This window comes from Cyprinus carpio, unplaced genomic scaffold (genome assembly GCF_018340385.1).
Source record: "Cyprinus carpio isolate SPL01 unplaced genomic scaffold, ASM1834038v1 S000006825, whole genome shotgun sequence".
NCBI lineage: Eukaryota > Metazoa > Chordata > Actinopteri > Cypriniformes > Cyprinidae > Cyprinus > Cyprinus carpio.
Window position 1 is genome coordinate 22,798 of NW_024879403.1, and position 21,046 is coordinate 43,843.

At 40.3% G+C, this 21,046-nt stretch overlaps 6 protein-coding genes across 6 annotated transcripts in view; 5 read left to right on the top strand and 1 right to left on the bottom strand.

The window, feature by feature from the left end:
* The first annotated feature begins 3,656 nt into the window (after window positions 1-3,656).
* LOC122145031 (histone H4) lies at window positions 3,657-4,098 on the top strand. The gene has a single exon (XM_042756277.1). It carries the CDS (start codon window positions 3,707-3,709, stop codon window positions 4,016-4,018), a length of 312 nt encoding a protein of 103 aa, XP_042612211.1. The 5' UTR covers window positions 3,657-3,706; the 3' UTR covers window positions 4,019-4,098.
* A 1,958-nt stretch (window positions 4,099-6,056) lies between these two features.
* Window positions 6,057-6,476, top strand: LOC109080864 (histone H2B-like). Its single transcript, XM_042756275.1, has one exon. It carries the CDS (start codon window positions 6,097-6,099, stop codon window positions 6,469-6,471), a length of 375 nt encoding a protein of 124 aa, XP_042612209.1. The 5' UTR covers window positions 6,057-6,096; the 3' UTR covers window positions 6,472-6,476.
* A 2,193-nt stretch (window positions 6,477-8,669) lies between these two features.
* LOC122145022 (histone H1-like) lies at window positions 8,670-9,393 on the top strand. The gene has a single exon (XM_042756264.1). The coding sequence runs from the start codon at window positions 8,740-8,742 to the stop codon at window positions 9,376-9,378; it is 639 nt and encodes a 212-aa protein (XP_042612198.1). The 5' UTR covers window positions 8,670-8,739; the 3' UTR covers window positions 9,379-9,393.
* A 574-nt stretch (window positions 9,394-9,967) lies between these two features.
* On the top strand, window positions 9,968-10,417 carry LOC122145025 (histone H2A). The gene has a single exon (XM_042756270.1). It carries the CDS (start codon window positions 10,020-10,022, stop codon window positions 10,404-10,406), a length of 387 nt encoding a protein of 128 aa, XP_042612204.1. The 5' UTR covers window positions 9,968-10,019; the 3' UTR covers window positions 10,407-10,417.
* A 596-nt stretch (window positions 10,418-11,013) lies between these two features.
* LOC109080853 (histone H3) lies at window positions 11,014-11,829 on the top strand. The gene is made up of 2 exons (XM_042756269.1): window positions 11,014-11,545; window positions 11,726-11,829. The coding sequence occupies exon 1, from the start codon at window positions 11,067-11,069 to the stop codon at window positions 11,475-11,477; it is 411 nt and encodes a 136-aa protein (XP_042612203.1). The 5' UTR covers window positions 11,014-11,066; the 3' UTR covers window positions 11,478-11,545; window positions 11,726-11,829.
* Window positions 11,830-12,108: 279 nt separating this feature from the next.
* The window catches only part of LOC109053159 (NACHT, LRR and PYD domains-containing protein 12-like), a 55,529-nt gene continuing 46,591 nt past the window's right edge, over window positions 12,109-21,046 (bottom strand). Inside the window, 1 exon segment of the mRNA XM_042756260.1 lies at window positions 12,109-12,644. Within this exon segment, the coding sequence (XP_042612194.1) occupies window positions 12,638-12,644 (7 nt within the window). The 3' untranslated portion in view covers window positions 12,109-12,637.

The following is a 21,046-nucleotide window of genomic DNA, read 5'->3' on the forward strand; positions in this document are numbered from 1 at the left end:
TTTACCTGCTTATGTGAGTCTTTGGAATAACATTTAGTGATATAGAATGGGAAGAGTTTTGGCATCTTCGACAAAAAAATAAAGAAATTCTTCGTATCTAGGCTAATAAAGTTGTTGAAGTCTCTATCAAAACGATCCATAATTACTATCTGGTAAATTACAAACTTGCTAAATTTAACAATAGCATTTCCCTCATTTACTCCTTCCTTCAGTCTGAAGAAACAATCAATCATTTATTTTGGGACTGTGCTTACGGTAAAGTGTTAACCTTGTCTGCTTTAAATTTTTGAAAATGATTAACAGATGAAAACATTTGTTAGAAATGTAGAAAAAGTAATCAAAAAGCAATCAAATGTAAATAAATTACTTTAATAAAGCTATTGAAATAGTTACACTACATATTAAGTTTTAAAGAGAGTAACTTGTAACCTATTACTTTTTTATTATTAATATTTATTATTATTATTATTGTTGTTGTTGTTGTTGTTGTTGTAGTCTCATAATCAGATATATGCATACTTTGCGTTTCTCTTTTTTTCTTCGTATGTCTGTTGTCTGTGTTTGTTTTCTGTATTGAAAGTAACAATTATTTGACAGACGCCAGTTTCAATGTTTTTATTATATTTTGATCCATTTTCTCTCTGGAAATGTGCTTGATTAAATTTAGGCTAAATGAGCTGCAATATTCAAGTTAAATTTAGAGTTTATTATTATTATTATTATTATTATTATTATTATTATTAATGTGCTCCTGTTCACAAATGTGACAATCCGATGTACAATCGAGGCATGATTTTTTGACCTGACTAATCCCTTTAACCTTTTTAATAGAATCAAACTCTTATCTAGGCTATTACCATTTCCCCTTATAACACACTGTGGCATTAAACTAATAAATAAATAACTTATCACTTTTCCAGCTTTCCCCCTCAAGCCACAGGCCTGTAAATTGTGTAATTTGCTCGTTATTGGTGTTAATGTAGTTTTTCACATGCATTATTTTTGTGCTTGTGACATTTCTTTCACAAATGCATCTTATACAACCACATCACAGTGTTTCCCGCAGAAATCTGAGACTATGGAGACTGGACCTCGGTCTGTCTGGGGATCTGGGGGCAAGGCCTTGCATAAGAAATAAAATACATTTTAAAGTTTTACATTTGTCTATCTGGCAGTGGCGCCCCCAGAAAATTTTAATAGGGGTGGCCAGATGAGGCCACAGTAAATCTTGGGGTGGCACACCAAAATAAAGAAAAAAAATAAGGGTTTGCAATATCGACTATATATATATATATATAGTCTGTGATAGTGTAGTCTGTGATTTCTGTGATTTTATCGATAACGATAATTAGACAATATTTTCCTGAGTTTCTTATTGTACTGATATCGTAATTGTGCTGACAGCTGACTCCTGAATTTTTTTTATTTTTACATTTACACCATTTTTTCTTCTAAAAATGTGCACCATCTTTTAGGTGAAATACTTGCATTTGGGCTGCAGTTGATTTTGATTTTGATCAGCCCAATTGCAATTGATATTTGCAATGCAGAGAAAACAGAAGCTGCATCTGAAGTGCCATTTAGATGTTTTTACACACTGTTTAATGCAGCTCTGTGGGACATGGAATACTTTAACCTGCAGTTACAAATGAATAAATAATGTTTTGATATTTTAAACATAAAATATTGAAAACTGATGTTTGAAATTATTTTAAAAATGAAAAGGTACCTTAAATGTGAAATTAAAAACGCCAGTAGGTGGAAGCGAGTCACTGTTAATAAGTGAGTCATTGCGAATGACACTAATCATTTAACGGTTGATTCATTCAGGAACGAAACGCTGTCATGTTGCTCAGAGACGCAAAACAGTGGCTGTGTTTGGAATGATTTTTGTTTTTAGAAATAGAGCAAAAACAGCGAATATGTTGTCTAAAACATAAGTATCTTAATATTAACTTCTTGTTTATTGTGCTGTTGTATAAAATCAATATCACATTATGCTGACTTTTGGAGAAAAAACAACTCTTTGTGTGATAGTAACTAAATGAAATTATAGAAATCTATACATTTTCTGCCCCATATCTTGAAAAGTGTGATAATTCAAAATTTCCAGTGAAAGAACGCACTATAAATGCGTATTGCGTATGCGAACTAGACCATCACGTAATGTATGCGCGCACTCTGTGTTTTGTTTGGACGGGGGAGGGCAGCTACTCTGGTCTTTTTAGGTGGCTGCAGCCGGTGCTGCAATTTGTTTTTTTCTTCCTCTCACTTCTTAAACTATTGTGAATTTACATTCTGCATTTAAATTAAAAGAACCCACTGCAAATAATCCTAGGGGTGGCTAGGGGTGGCCACGGCCACCACTGTATAAACTCTGGCCATGCACCCTTGGGGGCGCCCCTGCTATCTGGTGCACTTTGAGAGTTCAAAATGAAGAGCTTCAACCCGCGCTCAGTGCGGACATTTAACAATGCATTGACTCAACACTCTTTTCAGTTATTGTAGACTCTTAAGAGTTTTGTGAACAGGATTTAAGCTATATCTTCTAGCTAGGACACCTAGAAAGATAACATTCTCTGTGAATATGGCCACAGATTCTGCCTTTCCTTCAGAAGCTGGAGAACCACTTAAGAGTTCAAAAAAATAAAAATAAAAATAAAAAAAATAACAATAATAATAATAATAAAAAAAAACTAATAAATAAATAAATAAATAAATCTGGAGTGACCTATCCAAATTTAATTGTTCAGTTATTTTTATTTGTTTTAATTTACACACAAATGCACTTCTGCAAAAAGTAATAAAGTAACTACTGAATTGTTTGTCTTAATTATTTGCACCAAATTATGGAGAGTTGTATCAATAAGAGTACTGATGATTATTGATAATTTTCACTGATAAAATCGTTATTTAACTATAACCATCCTTAATGAGACACTTAAACTTTTCCAGGAATAATAAAACATTTCAATCCGTGGTTACATTATTTATTGATTATATTCTGTAATCTATGTATTGATGTGTTCAGTTTTCTTTGCTCATAACTTGGTAACACTGTACATGGTTAAAGAACAGGTGTAATGTTCAAAATGTATTGGTTTAGTGAAAAAAAAAAAAAAAAAAAAAAAAAAAAATTCTGACTAATTAATTAATGCAGTGTGTTCTTGGCCATTTTCTTTTAGAATTGAATGTTTTTCTATTGGTTTACATTGTATTGAATGTAGTCACTAAAATCCCCTGTAACAATTAAAACCATTAGAATTTATTTTTTATTTTTATTTTTACAGCAGAGAATGTTTGTTAGTTTGAGTTCACGGCTTTAATGGTTCAGCACATCCTCAGGACCCGGACTAAAGCTGAGAATATTATAAATAAGCTGGACTGGTATTTTGGTCGCTGGGACGTACTTGCGTTCCTGGAACGTACCACTATAACGTCACCACGACGAATATAGAAATCACCAAGATACGTCGCTGGAGCGTTATTTGGTACGTCATAGCGACGAATATGGCCCGGTCCAGTCACGTGTGTTAGCTGGGTGCACACCTTTGTACAGGAGAGAGAGAGAGAGAGAGAGAGAGAGAGAACGCTCCGCCTTCGTGTGTTTCAACTAGGTCCTGTAGACTACTGTAAAGCTCTTCTCTCACACCTTCTGCTTTCACAATTTCTGTTGTACAACGAAGAATCTTGAAGGTCTGTAACAATGTCTGGAAGAGGCAAAGGCGGTAAAGGACTCGGGAAAGGAGGCGCTAAGCGTCATCGCAAGGTTCTGCGGGATAACATCCAGGGCATCACCAAACCCGCCATCCGTCGTCTCGCTCGCCGCGGTGGAGTCAAGCGTATCTCCGGTCTGATCTACGAGGAGACCCGCGGTGTGCTGAAGGTGTTCCTGGAGAACGTGATCCGCGATGCTGTGACCTACACCGAGCACGCCAAGAGAAAGACCGTCACCGCCATGGACGTCGTGTACGCGCTCAAACGACAGGGACGCACTCTGTACGGCTTCGGAGGATAAACACATTACTTTTCTCAAGAACACCCCAAAGGCTCTTTTAAGAGCCACCCACGTTTTCAATAAGAGTGCATTTCGTAATATTTGGTTAGTTAATGTTACACGCATGCGTAATCTGAACCTACTGTTGAAAATAGTGTCAAGTTATATGAGACTAGTAAACCAATTCTCAAATAACTGCTATGATGGATTTGTTTCACCTAACGTACTTAAATACTTGCTCTGTCCGATCTATAAAGACTGTGTCTGTCCCCCAAATAGTGAGGTCAAATATACATTTAATGTAGGCTCTAGAAGGAAAAAAAAAAGCTAAATAAACAAATTAGTGAGGTTCTATGACCTAAAACAATTTTAAAAGTTTGGGCTCCTAAACATTAGAGCAATGGCACAAAAAGCAGTTATTGTAAATGAAATGATCACAGATAATAGTTCTGATGTACTCTGCTTGACTGAAACCTGGCTAAAACCAAATGATTATATTGGTCTAAACGAGTCTACTCCACCAAACTACTGTTATAAGCATGAGCTCCGTCAGACTGGTCAATATACAGTGATATTCTCAATGTTACCCAGAAAACTAATGCTAAAAATAGGTGTATATCTGTCAGATGGGTAACTCTATGGAATAATTCTGATAAGAAATTACAATTAATTCACTTTGCAAAATGTAAGACAATGTATAAAAACATGGTGTTAAATAATTATATGACTCATTATCAATACATTTTATAACCAAGTAATGGTTGGAATAAGTATTTCTGCAATTATGTACAGTCGAGGCCAAAACTATTGCCCCCCTTGGTAAATATGATCAAAAAAGGCTGTGAAAATTCATCTGCATTGTTAATCCTTTTGGTCTTTTATTAAAAAAAAAATCACACAAATGTATCCTTTCATTGGATAATAAGAATTTAAAATGGGAGGAAATATTATGAAATGAATGTTTTTATCTCTAATACACATTGGCCACAATTAATAGCCCCCTTTTATTCAATACTTTTTGAAACCTCCATTTGCCAGTTTAACAGGTCTAAATGTTCTCCTATAATGCCTGATGAGGTTAGAGAACACCTGACAAGAGACCAGAGACCATTCCTTCATCCAGAATCACTCCAGACCCTTTAGATTCCCAGCTCCATGTTGGTGCTTCTCTTCAGTTCACTCCTCTCAGTTTCCGTAGGGTTCAGGTCAGAGGACTGGAATGGCTATAGCAGAAGCTTGGTTTTGAGCTCAGTGACCCATTTCTGTTGTTTTTGAGGTTTGTGTTTGGGTTATTGTACAGTTGGAAGATCCCAACATGGCCCATTATAAGATTTCTAACAGAGTCAGTCACTTACTGATTTTTTATCTGTTGGTATTTGATAGAATCCATGATGCCATGTATCTAAACAAGATGTCCAGGACCTCCAGCAGAAATATAGGCCCACAACATCAAAAATACAGCAGTATATTTCATTGTACACATGGGGTACTTTTTTCTCTGTGTTCACCAAACCCATCTTGAGTGTTTGCTGCTAAAAAGCTCATTTTTTTAGTTTGATCATAGAAGCCATTCCCATTTAAAGTTCCAGTCATGGCTGATAACTGAATATGCTTTAGTTTGTTTTTGAATGAGCTAGGATAATTTTTCTTGTAACCCTCCCAAACAACATGTGTTGATGTAGGTCTTTTTGACATTTTTTTTAAAGGTTTTCTGAAACAGAGACTCAACTATTGATTAAACGGGTTAATATTAAATGAAAGCCGTGTTAATTTAATGTGCAAAACAATGAAAATATTTTTTTTTCTTCTTTCTTAATCTTTGTGTGTTTATCACAAAGACATCTTGAGCGGGAAAGTCAGACAAAGAAGCGCGTGTGGGAGGCGACGGGAAGCGTTCAAATTTAGAAGCCTGTGATTGGCTGATGTGTCTGTTTAGCCGCCGATTTCTAACCAATGGAATATGTTTCTTTCACTCACTGTGCGAAAAGACACAATCAGGGAACAGCAGCCAGCCCTCTTAAATTAGCATGAGCATTCAATAAATACCCAGTACATGCTCTTGAATATATTCTGAATTGTTCTACAGCTCGAGAGAAAACATGCCTGAACCAGCGAAGTCCGCGCCTAAGAAGGGCTCCAAGAAGGCCGTCACTAAGACCGCCGCTAAAGGAGGAAAGAAGCGCAGAAAGTCCAGGAAGGAGAGCTACGCTATCTACGTGTACAAAGTGCTGAAGCAGGTTCATCCTGACACCGGGATCTCTTCCAAGGCGATGGGGATCATGAACTCTTTCGTCAACGACATCTTCGAGCGCATCGCCGGTGAGTCGTCTCGTCTCGCTCACTACAACAAGCGCTCCACCATCACATCGAGAGAGATCCAGACCGCCGTGCGTCTGCTGCTGCCCGGAGAGCTGGCCAAACACGCCGTGTCTGAGGGCACCAAGGCCGTCACCAAGTACACCAGCTCCAAGTAGAGCTCCGCTCCGACTCTCCGAGACCCAAAGGCTCTTTTAAGAGCCACCCATCTGATCCCTCAAAGAGCTTTCAGTATTCTGTGGTTTGCTTTTACTAGGATTTGATTTTGCATATTTGGCGAATAAAAACCTTTATTGAAGTTGGCTAGCGTTACAAGCTTACAATACGTAACTCTTGGCTTTTAAGTAAAAAAAAAAAAAAATCGGGGTACCGTTTCTTGTCTTATTTTGAAAAATAATTTTTTAGTTGTTCGGAAACTGACACGCAGCTAGTTTCTCTTCGTATTCTTCAGTGCAGTAATGTCATTGCTGTAGCGTAGAATAATTCGTTAAACACTCTTCCCCTTCACTGGAGAAAAATCACGTTCAACATGAAGCACGTAACCCTGTAATCCAAGTGATGATAGTCGTAGACATAACGTAGGTGTGGGATGTCTTTCTTTTATAAGGTACATTTTTGTTTTTTTACAGTGTTTTTGTAACGTATTATCACGGGATATATTAATAAAATAGTAGGCCTATACTTATACTAACAGTATATAAATATATTTGGTTTGGATATATTTTATTAGGTTATAACTATGTGTCTATTACAGCTCCCCCCTTTTCCATCTCTCCAGTCCCTGTTCTGCTGATTGGAGATGAGTGGATTGTGTTTCCAGGCTCATTGATTAGTAATAAATAATTGATGATAAATACTATTGATGATAATAAATAATCAAATATTATTGGGCTTGTTTTTGAAGCTGTGGGTTGCTTATTTGTCTCTCGAGAGTTGACATCAGTGGTTATTATAGAGCAGTCATATCAAGGTCCGAGTAACAAAATCTCTAAAATACTGGTTTAAAAGACGCAGTGACAACATGCACTTAAATATCATACACAGGGCTTGATGTTCATCAGTGCAATTCTAATAGTTAACGATAAATAACAAAACCATCATCAGAAGTGTACTCTGTTACATATTCACACTTTTTGTTGAAAACCGTTGTACAGCTTATTTTTCCGTGATTCGTTGAAGAATGTATTACTCAAAAGAACTGAATTTGTTTCCCATTTGCTGTTATTTTGTTTTCTCTTCATCAAATTATTGTACATAGAAAATAATAGGTACTGATTATTTCATGTTTATCAGAATATTAAAATTATTTAAGAATGATGCTGTATATATATATATATATATATATATATATATATATATATATATATATATATATATTACCAGCGGATGAATTAATCGCATTTTAAATATATTCATATTAAAAAAAAAAGTTACAGACGGATAATTCGTATATATTTAAACTAAGAAAACATTAGCATCTAGTTTCTCATCTGCAAACATGTTCAGATACACGTCTTACTGAAACAGATCGTCAGGTATTCGCTGAGGCTTAAGCCGAGTTCAGACTGCACGATTTTCAAAGTAGTCAGGTCACTGTTGTTTTCACACTGCATGACTATCTTGGCCAGCATTCAGTCGCTGCTGTGTTCACACTGCACGATGGATCGGCGACAGAAGGGTTTCACACTGCATGACTTTACAATAGGAAGAATCGCCGACAACTCTGTCTGGCATGCAAACTACGTTTCACAACCAAACACACGCGAGATGTGACAAGGAAACAACGCGATATCACGCGTGCAAGACCGGAGTTCTCACGTGAGACTGGGATAGCTCAGATGAAACGTCAAACAGACACGGGTGCTCCTGCCAAATTTCGACTAATTTTTCTTCCATTTCTTGGGTCCAAATAAACCGAGAAGAAGCCTTTTTCAGAAACAAAGCCATGCTTGCTGATATTGTGGTCTATAACTCCTCCCCGAACTCCCCGCTGCTCTGTATCTTGCTCTCTCATTGGCTGTCAGTCATCGCCGACGTAGTTTTCAGTCAGAACACTTTTCACACAGCATAATTTTGAATCGCCGACAGGTCCAGATATTTAGCATGCCAAATATCTCACGGGCGTCGGCGACTCGTCGGCGATTCTCTCAGATCGCGTCTTTGCTCATTCACACTGCGTGATTGTCATTCTCGTGAACGAGCACCGATTTGCCTGTGATTTCGGGCATTTGTCGGCGATTACTCAAAACCTGTCGGCGAGCCAAAAACTGGCCTAAAATCGTGCAGTCTGAACGCGGCTTTAGTTCTGTGAGGCTGGGTGTTGAGTCTACACGGTTCTCATGTAGCAGTTAAGTTCCGCAGCGCCGCTCTGCAGCAATTCATTGTATTCCGCCTTTCGACGTGTGAACATATAACCGCTCAGAGACATGGCTGAAACCGCTCCAGCTGCCGCCGCTCCGCCGGCTAAAGGTCCCAAAAAGAAATCGACGTCTAAGCCCAAGAAAACGGGGCCGAGCGTCAGGGACCTCATCGTCAAGACTGTGTCCGCGTCCAAGGAGCGAAGCGGCGTCTCCCTCGCCGCCCTGAAGAAGGCTCTTTCTGCGGGCGGCTACGATGTGGAGAAGAACAACTCCCGCGTCAAGCTCGCCATCAAGAGTTTGGTGACCAATGGCACTCTGGTGCAGACCAAGGGTACCGGCGCCTCCGGCTCCTTCAAACTCAACAAGAAGCAAGCCGAGACCAAGAAGAAACCCGCCAAGAAAACTCCAGCGAAAGCAAAGAAGCCTGCAGCCAAGAAACCCGCCGTCAAGAAATCCCCCAAGAAGGCGAAGAAACCGGCTGCTACCGCTGCAAAGAAAGCGACTAAGAGCCCCAAAAAGGCGAAGAAGCCTGCAGCTGCCAAGAAACCAGCCAAGAGCCCCAAGAAAGCAAAGAAGCCAGCAGCTGCCAAGAAACCAGCCAAGAGCCCCAAGAAGGCCAAGGCAGCCAAACCCAAGACGGCCAAACCCAAGACGGCGAGGCCTAAAGCAGCCAAGCCTAAAAAGGCGGCTCCCAAAAAGAAATAAGCGTCAGTCTTAGTCTGTGTTTTTTTTCTCTTTCTAAAACAAAACGGCTCTTTTCAGAGCCACCCACTTGCTACAGTTAAAGAGCACAATTGTAATGATTTTAATTGAATGCTTTTGTGTATTTAAGAGTATATTATTTTATTAGCACAATATAAAATTTTACATAAAATGCATTCTATGTAAAAGTCTATTGATGATTGCATCGTGGTTACAACAGAATGCTAAATATAATTTCAGATAAAACATGAATGAATGGCATGCAATTCAACAAAGACTAGATTTGATTTGAAGGAAACATCAGAGGCTTTCAAAAGCAAGCGTTTTTATTTTCAGTATTTATGTGAACCTGCGATTTTATACTTTGGTTACTTTGCCATTATTTTATCTTCTTTTGCAGTTAATCAAGTGTTTTATTTGCAAATCTGCGTATCTGTGTATTATTTTATGTTATACAACATTAAAACGAAAAGCTGGCAGAGAAGGGCGGGGCTTGGAGTTTTGGAGGGGCTTGCAGTGATTGGTTTGCAGCTGTGGCAGACTCTGACCAATAGACGACGAGCACGCTCTCTTAAAAACTGATCGTCGTGCCCCAGCGCTGTATCATTTCTGCGTTGGTTTGCAGCGTATACTACAACTTAATAATGAGTGGAAGAGGCAAAACCGGTGGTAAGGCCAGAGCGAAGGCTAAGACTCGCTCCTCCAGAGCAGGGCTGCAGTTCCCCGTCGGTCGTGTTCACAGACTTCTCCGCAAAGGTAACTACGCCGAGCGCGTCGGTGCCGGTGCTCCGGTTTATCTGGCCGCTGTGCTCGAGTATCTGACCGCTGAGATCCTGGAGCTGGCTGGAAACGCCGCTCGGGACAACAAGAAGACCCGTATCATCCCCCGTCATCTGCAGCTGGCGGTGCGCAACGACGAGGAGCTGAACAAACTTCTGGGCGGAGTGACCATCGCTCAGGGCGGCGTGCTGCCCAACATCCAGGCTGTGCTGCTGCCCAAGAAGACCGAGAAACCCGCCAAAACCAAATAAACACAAGAGTAACGTTACACGAAACTCCCAAAGGCTCTTTTGAGAGCCACCCACTTTCCCTATAAGAGCAGTTTGAGTTCTATTATAAATTTGAATAGCTTTATTTCTTTTATATATATCTAAACCACACACGATTTGCGTTGTGTTCACGCTGGGCACGAGTGGTGCTAATATAGAGAATTATAAGTCTTACTGTGTACATAATTCGGTTTGAGTGAAACCGCACAAAATGATTCTCAAAAAAAAAAAAAAAACATCAAACATATGTTCAGCTACAATAAGGAAGATAAAACCTCTTAAAACTTTTATTGTAAAATTCTCCACCCCACTGTCAAGTGTAGTGTATATAACAAAGCATCTTTTTATTAGCTCTGATTCTAACAGAGCAGTCTTCTGATGATCATATATGTAAAGGAGAACAAACACAGGAGACTGAATAGAGAACATTTGAGCGGGAAACGCAGACTGTCGCTGTCTGTTCGAAAACAGGAAACGCACTGTCATTGGCCGCCTCACGCTGCGACGTAAACACAATAGCCAATCAAATGCCGCTGGTGACGCTCCGCCCAATGCGACAGGAGAGTTTAAAAAAGCCCCAGCAGGCAGCATAAGCTTACAGTCATATTCTGTTGAGGATTACGAGACGGAAAACTCGAGAAAATGGCAAGAACCAAGCAGACGGCTCGTAAATCCACCGGCGGTAAAGCCCCGAGGAAGCAGCTCGCTACCAAAGCCGCCCGTAAGAGCGCTCCAGCCACCGGCGGCGTCAAGAAGCCTCATCGCTACAGGCCCGGCACCGTGGCTCTGCGAGAGATCCGTCGCTATCAGAAGTCCACCGAGCTGCTGATCCGCAAGCTGCCCTTCCAGCGTCTGGTGCGAGAGATCGCTCAGGACTTCAAGACGGACCTGCGCTTCCAGAGCTCCGCTGTCATGGCCCTGCAAGAGGCCAGCGAGGCTTATTTGGTCGGTCTGTTCGAGGACACCAACCTGTGCGCCATCCACGCCAAGAGAGTCACCATCATGCCCAAAGACATCCAGCTGGCGCGCCGCATCCGCGGAGAGCGCGCTTAAACTCCTGATTTCATAAGTCTTTAAACCACAAAGGCTCTTTTCAGAGCCGCCTCAATTTTTCTAGCAGGGTACAATTTCCTGAATTTCTGTAAAACATGCTGTGTGCCGTGTACTTAATTTTTTTTTGTATTTTTTACAATTGTAATTTTTCACCAGTGTCTTTGAAATACAGAGAAAAGAAAAAGTAAAATAACAAATATACCTGAATCTGTAACAATAGCAAATTTATCGAAACTTGTCATTTACAGGAATTGCCCCGTTTGATGTTTTCCTGAGAGCAGCCACTGATTTTCTCATGAGCGGATGAGTGCTCCCTCACAATAACGCTACAGCTAAGGCATTAGAGAAGCATTAAAAATAAATAAATAAATTGGCCTAGCAAATGTAGTGAATCAAATAGATTCTCATTATGAACTGAATCAAGTCCTTTCAAATTAGCAACAGCAATGCTTGTATTGAATGAAAATCATAAATTAAACCAATTTACTTACTGCTCACAGTTTCAAACATTAGAAGACTATCCAATATATTGATCTTGAGATCTGGTAGACGTCTGCAGTAGAGTATTTGCTCAAATTCACGACATCAGTCAGAATCATAATGTATACTTTATTTGCCGTTGTTTTCAACAGCTCTGGCTACTTACAACAAAATGAAAGAAAACAAACATAAATGTAATTGAGATAAAGATGTAATTTACATCTAGATGGAGTAGGCATGTGCACACATATATAAAATTGTCAGCTTTCCTGTTAGGAATGCCATCAAGCCAAAATGTCCAGTATAATCATGATAGCTCCATGACATTATTACGGTGGCTTTCTCCATTTCCGGAAAGCTGTGACTAGGGCACAACAGATACGCTGAAGTTTTGTTTGGAAGAGATAAAAACATGCAAATAAAAACTGTGAATCAGAATGCAAAGCTCAGTGTTCATATAAACAGATCTTTCAGCATCTGATACTGGAGTGGCCTTTATCTGAGCTCACAGTTAGGCTACTTCTGAAGTTTCCTTTACGACTTTCAATCAAGGATTGGATCATTATGGAAAGCTACACATGATCACCATGGGTTTGTGTTTGCTGATTCTGTTGAATGTAATGCATCAGTAGTGGCTCTTTATTCACCATCAGCTGATCCATAGAAGATCAGACAAACATCTAAAACCTGTAAGGAGAACAGACGAATGTGTTTGACATTACTGAATTATCCACTTTAAAACCACTGAAACTACAAGCACAATTAGTTAAAAGCAATATAACAAACCTCTGACATTATCCAGTATGACTTTCCCCATCATGTTTCACACATGGTAGCAAAAACATCTCCCTTTATCTTCACTCTTTACATACAAGTTTTGCATAAACACATAGAAACTGATGGGTCAAAATACAAATAACAGTAGCAATAACAATGAAAATGTTAATGACCTGCATAAAATTTGCTGTCAGGCAGCCTGCAGACGTGATTCATGCTGACTGTGCTATTTACGGTTTCATAATCTAAATAATTCTAATAATTCTCTAATAATTCTTCAAACAAAGCATTTGAGATGGACTAATGCAACTAATATATATATATATATATATATATATATATATATATATATATATATATATATATATATATATATATATATATATATATATATATATATATACACACACACACACAGTGGGTAGGGAAAGTATTCAGACCCCCTTAAATTTTTCACTTTTTGTTATAGTGCAGCCATTTGCTAAAATCATTTAAGTTCATTTTGTTTCCTCATTAATGTACACACAGCACCCCATATTGACAGAAAAACACAGAATTGTTGACATTTTTGCAGATTTATTAAAAAAGAAAAACTGAAATATCACATGGTCCTAAGTATTCAGACCCTTTGCTGTTACACTCATATATTTAACTCAGGTGCTGTCCATTTCTTCTGATCATCCTTGAGATGGTTCTACACCTTCATTTGAGTCCAGCTGTGTTTGATTATACTGATTGGACTTGATTAGGAAAGCCACACACCTGTCTATATAAGAACTTACAGCTCACAGTGGATGTCTTTTTTGTTTAGAGTAATGTGTTAATAGGGATTGCTTGAATTGATCAGAGACAGAATTGTGGCAAGGCACAGATCTGGCCAAGGTTACAAAAAAAAATTCTGCTGCACTTAAGGTTCCTAAGAGCACAGTGGCCTCCATAATCCTTAAATGGAAGACGTTTGGGACGACCAGAACCCTTTCTAGAGCTGGCCGTCTGGCCAAACTGAGCTATCGGGGGAGAAGAGCCTTGGTGAGAGAGGTAAAGAAGAACCCAAAGATCACTGTGGTTGAGCTCCAGAGATGCAGTCGGGAGATGGGAGAAAGTTGTAGAAAGTCAACTATCACTGCAGCCCTCCACCAGTAGGGGCTTTATGGCAGAGTGGCCCAACAGAAGCCTCTCCTCAGTGCAAGACACATGAAAGGCTGCATGGAGTTTGCTAAAAAAGAGAAATAAGATTCTCTGGTCTGATGAGAAGTTTTTGGCCTTAATTCTAAGCGGTATGTGTGGAGAAAACCAGGCACTGCTTATCACCTGTCTAATACAGTCCCAACAGTGAAGCATGGTGGTGGCAGCATCAAGCTGTGGGGGTGTTTTTCAGCTGCAGGGACAGGATGACTGGTTGCAATCGAGAGAAAGATGAATGCGGCCAAGTACAGGGATATCCTGGACGAAAAAGTGCTCAGGACCTCAGACTGGGCGGAAGGTTGATGGTCACACCAATAACTGCAGAATCGGCTACTTCTCCCAAAGGAATTAAAAGAGCCTATTTCCTCCCATCTGCACATTCTGAACTCCATTAATTATTAACTAAAGAGTAACAATGCTCAGTTGTATGTCTGCATTTAATAGAAGTGACAACGTGATTCCTCAACAGAGGACTTTTGTTGGAAAATACCCCCGCAAATCAGAAAACTAATCAGGAGCTAATTATGTGACGTCGACATCATGAGTAAACTTCCTGTCAGCCTTGGTGTTCTCCAATTAAAAGAGTTGATGACATTAACTCTTTTCACAAGATACAAGGACCCTGTGTATCAAGAAGCATCTCATGATCACAACGTATGGAAACCCCCGCGGCCCCACAGGAATCATTAATAATTAATGGACCTCAACACAAAGGATCCATATAGGATCCATCCCATGACTCTGCTTCCTGCTTGGTTGGGAAGTTTACTACAAACTGAACTTTTCAATAATTGATCTCAAAAGGGCAACCATTAAGAAATCTGAAGGTTCAATTATATTCACAAATAATATGTTTTATGTCTTATATATGTTTGATGTGTTCAAATGTAATCGGTGCAACTTCAATCAATGTTTTACTGGTTTTAGCAGATAGTGCTATTAAATGTGTGTAAGATGTGGAAAGTTTAGTGTTGAACGAAAGCTCACGTTATTTGCTTAAACTTGGAGCTAATGAAATGTCCAAATTCTGTATTGGGTGCCTATTATGACACTTTATAAGGTATTCACCAAAGTTCCACAATGGAGTTCATCTCACATGACGATGCCACAGGATGCTTAATCAATGCACAAAGAGAAACAGTACGGGGCATGTCTAAGTTCTGCAACAGCATCCCATTGGAAGATCGCGTCGTGGGATGGACCAAATCCTCTTGGATAAAACCTCAATGCCTGAACTAATTCAGCGCACGCTTCCTTCTTCGCCATGGCTTGAACTACCTACTCCAACGCTGCTAGCGTTCTTGTCATCCAGAACTCAAAACACTCCGTTGAAACTTCGTGACTGCCAAGAATCTTCGAAGTCTTGCAAACTTCGAAACTATCCGAAGGAATTCCGAAGCTCTACGTAACCAGGCAACCAACCAATCACCAGGAGGGTTTTCCCAAAAGACGTCATCCAAACGACAGCTCTGCAACCAACCCGAGGCGTGGGGATTCCCTGAGACGAGGCAACAAGCGAATCTCCAACTCCGCTTTTCAGCGCAAATGCAAGTAAAACAAACAAACTTCATTCCTTGCTGAAATAAGTGCAGATTGATCTTAAGCAGTAAAGATAAGACACATCTCTGCTTTTGTGATTTTCTTGGTGCGATCTAACGAATAACTTACTCCTGGGACTTCATTCAAATTCCGTTATCATCCTCTTCAGTAACTGTGTGTGTGTGTGTGTATGTACGTGTGTGTGTATGTATGTATGTATGTGTATGTCCATTAGGTTTTAGATCCATGTAATAGAGTAGCTCAATAAATTCTTGTTTCATTTATAAAGAAGTATTGTCTTGTGTGGTGTATTTTAAGATTAAACTTTGCCTAGATCCTATGCTACCTAGCTAGTAGTTTATAAATTTTCATTCTGTTTGTATTCTCATTAAGCCATGAAGTAATATAAACAGAATGGAAAGGATATACTGAATTTTACGTTCGCTGGACGAACAGTTGATGAAGTATAAACTAATTAAATTTGGAATCAGTTCAATTAAAGCAATTCGAATCTTTAGATTAGATTCTTCTCAAAATAAATGAGCTAATATTTCCTTACATAAATGGTGGAGAATTAAAGCGGGCAAATTTGACCTAAAAATACATAATACCAAGACATTTTGTGTTGTATTTGTTCTATTTTATCCGGAAGAATAGATCAAAGACAGAGAAACAGTTTGTTGTGCTACTGGGTACTTTTATTATGGCATGCCAGTGTGTGAATGAATGAAGCGAACTCGAGTTGTTGTTTGTTGTTTGAACTGCAGTAAAGCATTTGATTGTCCGCAGAGACAAAATAAGTCGCCTAAAGCGCACAAGAAAGAAGCGAGCGTGTTCCTCGTTTTCCTTTCTTTTAAAATAAAGGCCTTCATAGTTCGATTTGTTTGTGCGAGTTCCACATCAAATTCGTCTATGTATCTCCCCGGTTTGAGACATTAATCTAGCTAATTAATGTTCTTTTGCCAGTTAATTCACTAAAACTAGTGAACTTTGGAACGCGGTGCTCAGAGAGAGTGTCCGAACGTTGTATTATGGGAGAATTGTGAAATCTTGATCAAGTAGAATTGTGGTTAAATCCATGTGTGTTTTTGTCTGTAGACTAAAACAAGTGCTGAGATCCGCCGAGATCTCAATAACGTATTTTATTAATTACAGTAAATCTGTAGATTAATCTACCTCACTCTAACGAGCTGAGATAGTTCAGCGCTAAAATATAAAAATCGAAATAGTGCTTTGTGGTTGTTAAGTGTGAGATGCGCCGTCATTTCACATAAAGCACATAAGCCGTGCATAACACATGCCAGCTTAGGGCAGTATACATCGCCATAGTAACAGCCATAACCCGGAAGTTCCAAGAGACCTTTTCCGGGGTAATTTGAGCTATTTGCAAGCAAATAGCCTAGCATGAGCTAAGCTAACTGAAGCTAACACCTTGACATTGAAGCATATGCAAAGCTAGTAGCCTTGAAGGCTAGCAGTTAGCACAGAGAATTTTTGTGGGCTTAAATACAGTGTGTTTTGCAGTGGTTGAAGTGTTGAAGTGACTTTACATCTGTTACGTCTGAACTTTAACTCACTCTCACCTCATTCTTTTTCTCTTTTACATTTATTAATCTCTCTTCTCCTCTCCTCCCATTGAAAAGAACGTTGACAGAGGCAGACGTAATAAACGTTACCTTGTTTACTCTTATGAGTTGAAACGCTGTTGTTTTGTTAATAATTAATGATGGTTCTCATCCTCATTACTTTAATGACACATTGTGATTAGTTCACCTATAACTGCTCTTATGATTTTAATGACATCAGCAGATATTATTAAGCTAAGTACTTATGGTTTTGAAATTTTGATTTCATTTCATAATTAATTACAGATTTGGAATTTTTATTTCATGAATTAAGTTCAATTCCTGCTTTCACATAGCAACAATACTTGCTGATAATTGAATTATAATTGCTCTTATAATCTAATGACAAAAACATTAGAGATATTAATCCTTGAACTGTCAATATTGCTCTGAAATTTTAAATTTCTTCTGAATTTAAGTAGGCTTTGGGCTACCGTGTTTCAAGATACTTATTGATTAATTAATCTGAATTGCTCTTAGCAATTTTAAGGATAACATAATTAAATTTTAAACAGGAAATACTTTTTCTAAGTTGAAATTTGAATTTCATTTGCAATTGAAAGTTTTGGTTCTACCTGTTAGGCCTTCTTTTCTCTCTCTCCGTCAGTTATTTAATTAACTCAACCAAAATTTTCCTAGGTTTTCCCATTTGGCTTAAGCCTGTTAGTGGCAAACCCCCAAAAGAAAATTTAGGGTTTTCCTCAATACTTAGGTTAGTTAGTGTTACCCTGCTAACGCCGCAACACCAACCCCTATGTGTATTGTTTCAACAGTGCCACCACCCTGTCATTTTTCCTAACATTGGGAGCAAAACTTCTCTTCTTCTTCTTCTCTCTCTCAGCTGCCTTCTTCTGATTTGACTACTGTTGCCATTTTGGGTTTGTACCTGTGAGAATCATAAAAGCAGAGAACTTTAGAAACATTTAACAAAAGTTTGTGAAACTTGAACACTTCGTTTCAAAATTGTCTGACTCTCACCCTACCTTCCCTTCTCACCCTGGGATCCTACCCAGCTAAGGCTAAAGTAGGTCAACAAAGGAACCGATAGGCGTCCGCCAAATATTGAACACGCAGCTAGAAACGCTCTGATTGGTGTTTGGTTGTCAATCCTACCAGCTGAGAAACCAATACTGTCATTGCTATCATTTTCTTCCGCCCCGGAGAAATTTTAATAGCAGTCACAGTCCTGGTATTTAGAAATCCCAATTTCCAAAGCCCTGTCTAGAAGCATCCTTCTAAATCAAACTTAACATTTTTAACTGTACTCATTCTGTAACCAGAAAAGGTTATTTTGTGTTGTCTTTCTCTCACATCTTACCAGTGGCTCTAATCTTTTCTTACAAAAAAAGAAAACCCTTTCTTTTATAGGAAAAGTGGAAGCAGCCAAATATTATTCTGTTCCTTGTTCTGTTTGTTACTCTTTCTTTTCTCCCTCTGTTCTCTAGCTGTGCTACCTGTGTGTGCTTATTAATTTTCCCCACAGAGACTACAAATTAGAAGCACGCCCACCAGAGATTCACAGTCGATGAGAACTACACTCACCTGCCCATTACACACTCAACATCAACCCACATTGCACACTTACACCTCTGTTTTTCCTTGTTCTGGTTTTGTTTTGTTTTCTCCTCTTCAAGGTCTGTGTCAGTCTAGGTTCTAGATCTCCCTCACCGCGTCCAAACATGTCTCGCACAACAGACCCTGTTGGCCACTGGGAGGACCTGGAGACATGGCTAAGTGTTGCAACAGACAGCCTCCTACCTAAGGCTGCTGAAACACTGAAGCATCAGACACAGGACCAGCTGGATGACAACATAACAAGCCTCATGAGACAAGTCCCAAGTCAGAGCTACAGTCACAAAGAACTAGCCAAGATCACTGGCTCCTTAAGCCACACACTCATCGCCACCCTTAAGCTGAGCGACAGGCACGCCGCCCATCTCCAGCAGGAGCTAACACGTGCACAACAACGCATCGAGCAGCTAGAATTGGAGGCTCAGGAACAACGGGAAGAACCCGATGAAGTGGAACAAGGCGCAGAGGAGGATATCACCAGGCTAAGAGAGACACTAGTAGCTACTACACAAGAAATGGAACAAGTCAAGACACACTACGCTGATCTTGCCAACAAGCTACAGTATGCGGAACATCTCCTTGAAAAGGCCAAGGCCGACTTCAGAGACAAGAATGGCAGAATTAAAGCCCTTGAAACTCACCTGGATGAGTCAAGAAACGAGATCAGCCGCCTAACACGACAGCTGGACTACATCAAAGAGGAGTCAGACAGCTTCAGAGAGGAACTCAGACATGCCTACGAGCTGCGCTCTGAGCCTCCAAGGACACGACGGACACCAGTCTCACCCCTGCCAAGCAGGCCCGGGTCCCCTGTTCCTGGACTGACACATGATCAAAAGGGGGAGGGGGCAGTGCTGAAACACCCACCTGCTCCCCTCGAAGAACTTTACATCCTGACAAAGCTAAAAGAAACTGCTCCAGCCAGCCACAGATCATCGTGTGGCTTGGACCTCAAGGACCTCAACAAGCTCGCTAGGAACATTGGCAAATTTACCCCAAATGTGCCAGGCAGTCAAGAGATCAAAGGATATCTGCAAGATGTCGATTTTCATCTGAAAATGAGACCCAGTGTCACCGACAAAGATAGACTTTATTTGATCCGAGCAACATCCAGCTCAGAGGTTTGCAGTTTCCTGGACCAAAAGCCGGCCCACACAAAGACTGATTACCACCTGCTCAGAGAAGCCCTCATCAAAGAGTTTGCCGACCCTGAATCGGAACAAGGACTAGTGGCTGCCCTGGAGACGAAACAATGTCGTCAGGAATCTTCCCAATTGTTCTACAGCCGACTCAGACAAGCGTACTTCGGGACTCACAATGAACAGAATATGGAGGAAGACGTACATTTTAAAACTCTCTTCCTGAGGAATCTTCACCCTGGGGTAAGCCACCATCTTGGCGTCCTTGCATGTCCACGCACCATGAGTGCTCAACAACTGCGAGACTTGGCGCACAAGGCCTACTGCAAACAGAAGATGGCTTCAGAAAAGAGCATCAAAACCATGGCAGTTCTCGACTTCAACAGTCAGGGGCTGGCCCTAGAGGGCGCCCAACGTCAAGATCATGCCAAGCCAACACCCAAAGTGTGGAATGCATCCTCCTCCAACAGAGAACGGGACTCCCACGCTGGTACCCGACATAAACGAAGGAACAATCGCTGGGATGGACCGCATGGACGACAATGCTCACCTGGACATCACTGGGAAAACTCATGGGACCAATCAAGACCTCATGAGAGACATTGGGAAAGATCGTGGAACCAGCCAAGCTCATTTGGAAACTCAAGAGAAAAAAAGCTCATGGGAATTCAATGGAATCTCCAAGGTAAAACGACAAACACACCCTGGAGGAACCAGCCCAAGGAATCAACGAAAAAACTCACAAAGATTCCAAGCTGACCGAGCTCAAACTGAATCCATGCAAGAACAAAAGACTTCACCGTGCTTTGACTCACAAGAACTGATGAAGATGATGATGAAAGAGTTCTTCCAACGAAAGGAGGAGGACCGGAAGTGGAAAAAAAGAGAAACCAGATTCAGCCTGACTAGCAGCCGGACGAGAAGATAGCGACCACCTGACACAACAAACCACAGAGAACAGCACTCCTTCACCTCAATATCAGAGAACTGTAACTACCCTAACTTCAGATGGACTAGAAATCCTACCTGAAAACCCAGCAACAGAGTTAGTCCCTAACTCAACACCTGATGCCCCAGATCACAGCAGCGTCCAGCAAACCCCTGCTGACGAAACCTCTCAAGTCAAGTCCCTGAAAGTGCTGTCTTGGTCGTCTGCCACTCCTCCGAAGAACCCCAGATCAGTCCTGACATCCTACTTGTTTCCTCCCAAACTCCAGTCCCTCAACTCCTGGGCGACCTCATTGAGAAAGGT